Genomic DNA, 10,673 nt, shown 5'->3' on the forward strand with positions numbered 1-10,673 from the left:
ACGTGACGACGATCCGAAAGTTTTTCCCAACCTAATTCAGAAAGTAGCGAAGAATACGAAGACCCTCTTACAGCCCCTGAGACTGCAAGCGCGCATTCGTATTGGACACGTTCTAATCGCTGGGAATCATATAAAGTACATCCATGCCAAATAATGTCAGCATATTCAAGGAGAGGACGAATAAAGGATTTATAAATAACATCAAGTACTGTTCGTGATAATCTGAATTTCAATTTGTTAAGAGTGGACACTCGTTTGGACGCCTTGCCAATCATATGAGAAATTTGTGTTTCCCATGACAAGGTGGATGTAAGAAAAGTCCCTATATGCTTGTGGGTTTTGACTGATTTGATAACACAGTTATCAAGAAGAAGAGGGGGGTGGTCGGGAGGATTTGATTTCTTAGAAAAACACATTTCTTCAGTCTTTAAAGGGTTAAGGTTCATAAGCCATGTTGAAGACCAAAATGATATCTTCCTAAGATCAGTATTGAGTCGATCAGCTGTAACGTTAGGATCTTCCACAATGTCCAATAATGAACTATCGTCAGCAAATAAAAAAGGGCATGTAACTAGACCATCCACCATGTCATTAATGAAGACAAGGAATAAGAGAGGCCCTAAAACTGAACCCTGAGGTACACCTGCGCCAACATAACTCCAATCCGAACATTGACCATCAATAACAACTCTTTGCTCTCTGTCAGAGAGGTAGCTATGGAACCAATTTAAGATTGGGCCGTCGACCCCGTTTCTCTGCAGCTTGAAAATAAGTCCTTTATGCCAGACCTTTATGCCGATCTTATCAGATATGTAAGGGCATATGAGTTTAAGAAAGCGATTATCAACATTATCGTGACCACACGCTTTGGATATATCTAGAGCGGATACATAGAGTTCAATCTCGGCAGGTGTGGTAAAACATTCTGAAAATCGGACATCAGTGAGAAAATCAAGTTGTGGGAGGCTTGCCTTGGTGTCATCTACAGAGGCCTGAGCAGTGAAAAAATTGTTGAACATGGTTGCCTTTTCACAAGAATCAGTTACATACAAGTGACCTGACCTTAAGGGAGGAATATTAGAACTCACTTTGCTACAATAGAAAGATTTAACAATGTGCCACCATTTCTTACTAGAACAAGGAGAAGTCGTCAAGGAGTCAGCGAGACGGCTGTTGTAGTTAGACTTAGCAAGTGATATTTCGCGTACTAGTTTATTTCTGACATTACGGTATGCAGACCACAGTGTGGTACTGTTCGAAACTTTAGCATTCCTATGTAGCTTGTCTCGCCGACGCATCAACGATCTAATCCTGGGAGACATCCATGGTTTATCTCTGGGTCTTATAAGAATGTCCTTATGGGGAACACATTTGGTTTTGGCTTCAATTGTTCTAGTGCCTACTAAGTCCTTTCATGAAGAAATATAATTACACTACAGTTGTAGCATTCTGAATTTCAGACATACATTGTTTATTTGCTGTGTCTCTGGATTTTAAGTACACTTTTTTCCTGAAAATGAATCATGGAAAAGTTCATATGTCAATCTGTTTGTTTCTACTAATATTTCATTGCTAGTATCCTAAATTTATCAAAGGAATGAGCAGAAAAGCATTTTTTCTTCACATGATCCATTCTAATCTGAATGAGCCTGAGAGAGAGAGTCAACACACAAACTCTTTATGAAGATTAAAACTTCTATAAGTATTTTGCGTACAAAAGCCTACAGCATTACTTGTCCAGTCATGTATACTATTTTAAAATCATTATCAGCTCTCTTTAAAACTCAATACCAAAGGACTGTAAAATCAGAGATTATCTCAAGGGAAATGTCTAAGTCAAATTAAAACACACCAATACAACATGCACAATGATCACAATCTTGTTTAGCTCTGCTAAATGTTGTTTGACAACATTGCCATTGCAAGCATTATTTCAATTCCCTACACCTCACATTAGACATAGCATCACCTTGCACACATGGTACAAAGTGTTGTCTAAAACATGTCTTGCAATCTTCAGTCCCCTTTGCTGCCCTCCTTCAGAGATCAAGTTCCCTCCTGGCCCTCTTGTCGGGAGGTCCCTTCGATTCGTTGGTCTTCCTGGCAGGACGTCCAGGTGGAGAAGGCTTCCTGCTCCCTTGTGGCTGAAGGTCCAAAGTACCATAAATTGAATACAGATACATGTACCAATATTACTAGTTTTATGAACATCTGAACAAGTATCTGAACATTGTACCAACTTATGGACCCAACCTCATTTTAACAGCTATATTTTCATGCTAGATTGATGAAAGGTGTAGTGTATGGGCCTGAAATAGGTAACAAATGTAGAGTAGTGGCATTTATTAAAGCAAGCCATGTCTTAAGAATCTGCCTTACCTTTGGAGGTGTTGTCTCGCCTTTCTCCTTCTTAAGGAAGACTCCAAAGCACCTGAAAAAGTTCAGAAACTATTTTACAAACCACAGTCTCTTACACGACATCTCGGAACCAAATTGTGTGAAGAAGACAAACAACAATTTCAATGTCATAAACAAAGGAAAAATGCCATCACCTCTTCACAGCTTCAATGCTGTCCTTGTCCTGCTTCTTACAGTACACCCTCACAAAGTTGTCAGCAAAGTTGGCAGGTAGCATCTGAGAGAGCTGATTATGAGGAAAGAACCAACTTATCAGCACTTTATCAGTTCAAATTGTTCTACAATTAATCTGCATATTTAACCAACCGAAAGTTCCCAATCCCCTTAGTTAAAAAAAATTCAACAGCCCTTGTTATTGATTATTCCAGCTTCAGTGATTGAGGAACAACATTACAGAGTGTCATGTTACCTGGTAGAGAATTTACTGGCTCACCTTTTCTTTGGGTGGTTCTGCCTCATTAGGTTTGTCTTTGGTCCAGAAGTTGACACTGTCAACAGGATTTTTTTCTCCCATGCCATAGTTCACTTTCACCTTCTGCAAGGGTCATTAAAGTTTACATGTATTTAAGAGAAAACAAACATCTTATGACAACAAGTCTACCGGTCATCAATTATTGCTTTTTAAAACTATGGTGACAGGTACCAGATCAAAGGAGGCAGAGTCCTGTCATATAGGATAGTGACCAATTTCTTGTCTTCCTGCTAATTCTAATTTCTAACAATTTTATAATCAATAACAGTTCAGCCTAGGGTTATCTTTCCTGACAATACATTCAAACTGTCATATCAATTGAACAAATGTGAAGCTTTTGAAAGACAAAATTTAACTCACATTGACAGCAATGTCCTCCAGTGTGATCTTTTTCTTTTCTTCTGGCAGTGCACAGGCAAAAATACCTTCAGCTATGCTTGCCTCCGACTAAGGGATAACATCATCAATAGAATGCATTGTAGAGTAATCATTACAAAATTCCTATTAACTGTTGGCTAATATTTTACCAAAAATGAATGTGAAATACATGTAGCATCTTATTAGCTATTGATCATATTGAATACAATATGATGAACTTTAAATGCAATACCCCTTTCCATGAATAGGTCACAACCTTAATATTCTAACATTGGCTGGTAGGAATATTGAGGTTGTGCATAAACAGCACCTTTCTCTAACAGTTCCCTCAATTGTGAAGAGAAGGAGGTTGTTTTACCTTTGGAAAAAGGTGAAGATCCCCTGGTTCTGTCTCACCCACCAAGCGGTATAGCTTTCTGGTCACAAGGTTCTCGAGAATGTCTCTGGCCTTCCCTTGCCCTTCCCCTTCCAGGATTTTATGAAAGATGCTGTCTGTCAATCTTGTGTAGGCATCCATGTTCTTTCTCGCTCCAGATATTTTCTTGCTACATAATGAATGTGCAAAGGTGGTGCAGGTCAATCGAAACCCGAATGACTGTGACAGTAAAGACAACTTAAAGTCTGATACTAGCAAAAAATAAAGGAACACCCCATGGTCATGTTAAACTCACTTGTCTTCACCAGGTGTCCTATCAGCTTCAAGCAAAGCATCTGTGATCCTACAAAATATGGTTGAGAATTAGATGAGCAGCATTTGTAAATAGTACTACCACCAAGGAGGTTCCAATAGAGAATGCAGATGTAGGAAGTGTCAATGACTGCAGACACATAACACATGATTTGTGTGCTATGATTAGCCATAAAAGTGAAACAGACATGTGACAAAATTCAAAGATACAATTCATGTCAATGATATGACGGGGAGGTTAAGATCTGAGTAATGCAACTTACATCATCTCCACAGCAACTTTGGCCTGATGCTGATAAACCTGACGGTGGAGACAGGCTCGGGTGTAGAACATGTCATACACGTTGAGCCACTCCTGAAAAAAAACATGCATTTGTTCCTGTCTGTGTTTGCTTGTCTGTATTGCATAACCTGAGTAAACCGCTTTAGGCAATTACTACGCCAACTGTGGATGTTCAGTAGAACAAGCTGCGTATTATAAGACCAAAACGGGATGGACCCCTACTCTTATCAATAGATGTGGAGGGTGCTTTAACATACTCAAGGTGTAGCTTTACTCAAACTTATGCTTTGCAACGAACCTTATCCCTGTAACAGATCTGCCATTTGCCGTGCACCTTGATGACTCTGGCACTTTGGATGAGCCGCATGTGGTCGAATTTCTTTGACAGACCTGTGCATTCGCTGTCTCGAGCAAAGTAGTCCCACTTGTCCACGTCCATGCCATTTTCAGAATTTGAAACAATCTAGATGTACAGAAACATAAAAAAAACACAATCAATATAAATGCAGGTACATTGCTTCTTTGTTGGGAAAGAGGAAGACAACGGGAAAACTGATTATAGCCACTGCCTTCAGTTTTTGTCATTTCTTTTACAACACGAGCACAGAATGTCAAGATATTACAAAGTAAATTGAGTATGGTACATTTAATTGCCCAAGTTTGCCTTAATTTTTCAAAACCATGGACAAAATTCGTGCTACGAAAGTATTTATTGCAGGAAATTGATCTCTGGAAGCAAAAGTTGCTTTTTAGCACCAAGGACGTTGCAACAGCGGGATCATCTACCTGGTATAAGAAGCCCTTTTCTGTTCCTCTTCCTTTATACGGCCATGACTGGAAGGGAAGATGGAAAACACATTATACTTACATGTAGTTTAACTTAAGGCTATCAAACTTTGAAGTACAATCATTAAAATTGATTGTTGATGAAAAAGATTTGACTGTTCTTAATTAGATGGCGCACCCGAGTTTGGACTAATACAATCTCAGTTTGCAGATGTCATTAATAGTACATGTACCAAGTTTTTATTCTATGCCACTGAACTGAGTGGGGTGTCCCTGTGGTGTAGTGGTCTGCACTTCTGTTACTAGCCATATCTGGTTCAAATTATAATTACTTGGACCAGAAGGCCCGGGTTCAAGCCCCGGGTAGGACACCTCTGGACAAGAGGTGCATGAAGTCATACCAGAGACTATATGAAAATGGTACATACTTCTGAAACAGTATGGAAGTTAAACTAGCCCCCTGCTGCAGTGATTGCGCCACAGTGTGGCCCAGGGCTATGAAACGGGGATAGGCACCGCCCTATACACCTTATGGTGCGGAAGGATTTTAACTGAACTGAGTAGACTTACCCCTGGTTCTTTTGGTTTTGGTGGGCTGATCAATTCCTTAATGAAAGTCTGGTCCTGCTGTGTCAGATCATACTCCGCCAAGTTGATTTTATTCTGCTTGATGAGGTGGTCAAACATCTCAATGGAAGCGTCTTCATGCTAAGAGTGATTAAGAAAAAAATGCTGATAAAACTCTAAGCACAGTGTGATAGATTTACATTTAACATTTATTATCACATTTTACTTTTATTATCACTCAACAGGTAAGTTACGAGACGAGTCATCTCCTTTTGCAAAGTGCTGATCATCAAAAATGTTTTGCTCAATACTTAGCTCTTCCAAACAGGCACTTCTCGACCAAGTCTCAATTTTTCATTTGTTTGTCAGCAAAACTCAGGTAGAGATGTGTAACACTTACCTTCCATGTGCAGCCAGGTTCGGCCTTTTTCATGAACTGCTGGTCAAACACATGGGAGAATGGTCCATGCCCTAAATTAATCAAAATATAGTTAAGACACTTTCAATGCCCATAAACAATATGCAACGTTACATCATGTATTCATAAGATACTTATTTAATGAAACAAAAGTATGTGAACTAACTACACTTGTCCCAGTACTGACCTAAGTCATGACAGAGCCCTGCTATCTTCACACACAACACATCCTGTGGAGTGATGTCAAGCTCAGGTTGCTTTCCTTGGAGCTCAGTTGTCAGACGGCCAGATAAGTAGTATACGCTGCAGATGCAAGATATTTGAAGAACATGTACTAAGTATAGATTGTATATAGTAGTATATAGATTGTGGTCATCAACGTGCATTCATTATAAAAAACATTACAAATGTTTATCTTCATAACAGAGGACAAAATACACATAATGTACAAAGTAACATTGCCCTATGCAATACAAAAGAACCCCTTACCCTAAGCTGTGTTCAAATCTGTTGTGACAGGCACCAGGATAGAGCCAGTAGCCGCCTCCCAGTTGCTTGATGTTCCGCAGCCTCTGGAACTGAGGTGTGTCGATGATCTTCACACTCAGAGGGTCCACCTCGATGTGGCCATGGATGGGATCGTTGAATACCTTGCCATCGAATGCCTTAGTGGAAGACCAGAAATAAATATATTTTCAACAGACACTCGAGTTTTTCTCAGATTATTACTGGAGGTAACCCATGCTTAATCTCCAAGTAGATCTAACGGTTGCAAAGACCGTATCCAACTGGCAAAAGGAGTTTTCGTTACTACTTTTCCCAGTTGGATACGGTAACCGGATCGGAAATTAAATGGCACGCGCTCTCTAGAACACACGCAGCTCGCCTGGGAAGCGTTCTACTTGAGGTAAAACTGAGCCTGCTCTGGTGACATGGCCTCACGTAATTAGGGGGCAAATCCGTTTCGCCCTCGAAATCAATTATAAGTCAAATACCAACAGAATCTCTGAGGTTTACTCTTTCTAAATGTACTTAATTTCCTGTTGGGTTGAAATCTGCACAAAGGTAAAATGAACGGGCCGGGGAAATTGCACGAAAATTGCTGTCGTAAGGTAAAATGTAAGATCTCGTCTCAAAAATCAATGGGAGCAAACTAGCAAGCTTACATGTTGTAAAACAATTGAAATTAGAAAGGTGCATGGTTGTGAAACTCATGATCAGTGAAAATCTTCCATGCTAAGGGCGCGCCTGGAACGGACAATTTTCTCTCGCGGAAGGAAAAGGGAAATGCATAGAACTCTCGACGTGGCTTGGCGGCTGTAACCTCCTTGGGTTAACATCATTTTTAAACATCCTTGATTTTCGCTGTTGAAAACGTCATTTTAGGCAGCCTCCACCAGGCCTTCATACGGGGGTATGGATTGTAGAATTCGGCAAAAAGGGGAATAATCTGCCAGTAGAGTCGACCACGGTAAATTAAATATTTCCCCCGACCGCGCCTGCGAATGAATGAAAACCTCGAGCTCCGGTGGCCGAACTTCCCCGCCAAATATTCTCCCTACAGTCGGCATTGTTAGTCTGGTAGAGACTAGGAATTCAGGTCTGCTGGAGGAGGGTGTGTTGATGTTGACACATCAATCGTACCTTTTATTAAATAAATGTACTCAACAATGATTTGCCTTTCAAAACCGTAGAACTTCTACGGGCGGGCGGTAATATACGATTTCCCCGCACAAAAGAACATGGCCGCGAATCAGCGCTTCCCAAAAACAACGCTGGCACCGCCCTAACAATTAAGGAAGCTGGGCGGAAAGAGACTTCTGTTCCGTACATCGCCCGGCCTGTATTACGCCTACTTGGCGGCTTTATACTGCCTTGGGCCGCCCAAAGTAACCGGCTGACGGCCCAATCCACAGTCTGGCTCTTATATACATGTATGACGATATCGACTGGATTCAAGGTTATAAAAATAGAAAAGGCAAGTGGTTTCACCTTTGGTAATTCCGCTTCCCCATCGCTCCCAGGACCTGCCATGATTCGAATCTCTGCGTCAGATGAAGGTGGTTGAAATCTTTTTAACCTCCTTTAGTCAGCTCAATGAGAATTAAATATGGTCAGCTATACCATGAGTCCTTTAGACACAGCCGAGAAATGGAGTATCAAAGTCGGAGCAAGGCCACCATATGGATGCCGATGAGTCGACGTAGAAGACCGCTTTGCTTGTAAATCATTGTAACGGATATGGCTACAGTGGCGTGATATTCATTTGGGAAATTACCTGCTCACCCGTGTCCTAATATGAGCATATGGTTACATCACCAAATCAACAAAGACGTATCGTATTGGCCATGAACCAGACAAGCGTCATGCAATGACGTTTAACCTCCTAGCGTCATGCGACCATGGTGTCAACTGCAGTTTATACTTTCCAAGCAGAGGTTCGGCTCTGGCAGCGTTTTTGTCGGGCTTTCTATATTTTGTACCGTTTTATTATTGTCGCCAAGCCAAACCTCTGTCGACACTTTAATACTCCGGGCCGCAATCCTGTCCTGTGCTTTGCTCAGGTCTTCATCCAAATGAACCCCACACTGTCCAGACTGGCTGCACCTTGACCACGTTAAAGATCTCACCACATTTATCGAAAAAAGGGAATAGTAGGGGTTCCTACCCAGTTTCGGTGAATGAAAATTTACAGTCTGGTCTGGGTTGACGTCTTGAAAAGTTACCTGTTATGTAAGTCTTTCCACAAATGTGGCAAATCTCAATAAATAAATAGATAAATTTGTCACTTGTGAGCAATGAACTCCAAGTGTTTTCTGTCTGCCATGCATCAGGGCTCAGTTCCAGGCAAGGTTTGATTTCATTCATTCTCCAATGTAGAGCTGAAGAAGTTGCCAAAGTTGGGGAGCACACTTCATTTCATTTGTATATATAGCAATGTATACGAAAGCACAGAACCTTACCGGTTTGCAGATAGAGAGTCTGACATGAATGGGGACGCGCCATGGTATCCGTATCTTTCACATAGACTTATTCTTCGGGTTGGAGGTATTTTTCAGCTGAACGCATCACACCGCGGCACCGACTGCGGAAGTAACTATGCAGCGCAGAAAAGGTCAAGGGCCAATGACCTGATTAAGAAATCAAATGAAATAAATTGCGTAAAAAACGCCAGCAGGACAAGGGATAAGATAGGTCAAAATACTCAAGCAACTGGATAAAATATTGAAACAGTCAGATGTTTCAGACAGCTGTTGTCAGACGATGCTGTCTGAAACGTCTGTCTGTTTCAAAATTGTATCCAGTTGCTTGAGTAACTGTCCTTTGCACACTCGATCTGTTTAATAATTCTAATGTTGACCCCAGCGTCCCTTACTGTACCATTGAATACAGGAATAAAAGACTTGTTGTTTGTGATGCAATGTTTTATCGCTTCAGTTCTTGTAACAAGGTTTATGGTCACTAAATTTGAAAATGTAAGCATATTTTTTTTTTAGTTGCCCACTTGTTTTTCTTTTTCGGACGCTCGCGCTAGACTTGGAGTCTGCAGAAGATGTCAACAATATAATTCATTTGCTTGTGGCCTTAAGCCACAACTTCTCGAGGTATGCTGTCCACAAAACCACGCCCACCCATCACGTGACACCGAAAACATTACCTTCATGGTAACAAAGGACTGTGACTTTGACCGACGTTAACCTAATACACACCTCCCGACTTTTTTTTCAGATTTCTCAGCTTGTATTACAATTCTTAAGACTGGACAGCCCCTGTCCTAAGCATTTGACGGCTGGACGTCCCTCGCGCGCGATCTGGCGGAAACGCCCTTGATGATTTTTCAGCAACCCATGAAGTCTGGTAGACTACCAACTGATCTGCACTCCAGCCTAGGCACACGTAAGCGCATTCTGCAGAGTTGAGTTACCTCTCTCTTTGAATCCCTTCCTTCCCTTACAAACACCATACCCAACCCGAGGGAGGCCGGAAAATGAAAACAACAATTGCTACAATAGAAACGAAAGTCAAGTAACAGTATACATCTCCCATTATGCGTCAAAAGGCAAGTGGTTTCACCTTTGGTAGCTCTGTGTCAGCTGTAGGATGAGCCATCCAGACACAGAGCCGGAAAATCGAAGTTCTCAGTCGGAGCAAGGTTGGAGAGAAGGTGCCGCCGACGGAGTCAATGCGGAAGGACGCTTTGCCTTTTGACGCATAATGGGAGATGTATACTGTTACTTGACTTTCGTTTCTATTGTAGTTGTTTTCATTTTCCGGCCTCCCTCGGGTTGGGTATGGTGTTTGTAAGGGAAGGAAGGGATTCAAAGAGAGAGGTAACTCAACTCTGCAGAATGCGCTTACGTGTGCCTAGGCTGGAGTGCAGATCAGTTGGTAGTCTACCAGACTTCATGGGTTGCTGAAAAATCATCAAGGGCGTTTCCGCCAGATCGCGCGCGAGGGACGTCCAGCCGTCAAATGCTTAGGACAGGGGCTGTCCAGTCTTAAGAATTGTAATACAAGCTGAGAAATCTGAAAAAAAAGTCGGGACGCGTTACCTGGTCGCGTTTGACATCGCCATGGTCAAAAATGCGTCGTAGTGCGCGACTAGAAATAATCCCAGAAGACTGTCAAGTGCATTTAGAGAAATATTCTTGAAGCCCGGTAG

General features: G+C 41.6%; 1 protein-coding gene across 1 annotated transcript; it reads right to left on the minus strand.

The window, feature by feature from the left end:
* Positions 1-1,387: 1,387 nt before the first annotated feature.
* Positions 1,388-8,765, minus strand: LOC136438553 (deoxynucleoside triphosphate triphosphohydrolase SAMHD1-like). Its single transcript, XM_066433386.1, has 15 exons — positions 8,003-8,765; positions 6,500-6,675; positions 6,198-6,313; positions 5,993-6,063; positions 5,596-5,733; positions 5,026-5,073; positions 4,538-4,702; positions 4,220-4,311; positions 3,940-3,987; positions 3,627-3,813; positions 3,251-3,337; positions 2,852-2,953; positions 2,553-2,644; positions 2,380-2,431; positions 1,388-2,144 (listed from the first exon to the last, which is right to left on the minus strand). Exons 1-15 carry the CDS (start codon positions 8,042-8,044, stop codon positions 2,040-2,042), a joined length of 1,521 nt encoding a protein of 506 aa, XP_066289483.1. The 5' UTR covers positions 8,045-8,765; the 3' UTR covers positions 1,388-2,039.
* Between the last annotated feature and the right edge of the window lie 1,908 nt (positions 8,766-10,673).

The sequence above is a fragment of the Branchiostoma lanceolatum genome, chromosome 7 (assembly GCF_035083965.1).
Source record: "Branchiostoma lanceolatum isolate klBraLanc5 chromosome 7, klBraLanc5.hap2, whole genome shotgun sequence".
Classification (NCBI taxonomy): domain Eukaryota; kingdom Metazoa; phylum Chordata; class Leptocardii; order Amphioxiformes; family Branchiostomatidae; genus Branchiostoma; species Branchiostoma lanceolatum.

Coding starts and splice junctions, on each gene's coding strand:
- LOC136438553 (XM_066433386.1), bottom strand. CDS start 8,044: ATGGCAGGTCCTGGGAGCGATGGGGAAGCGGAATTACCAAAG. Junction 2,432..2,552: donor AGCATTGAAGCTGTGAAGAG/GTGATGGCATTT, acceptor GAACTTTTTCAG/GTGCTTTGGAGTCTTCCTTA. Junction 2,145..2,379: donor GCGAGACAACACCTCCAAAG/GTAAGGCAGATT, acceptor TTGGACCTTCAG/CCACAAGGGAGCAGGAAGCC.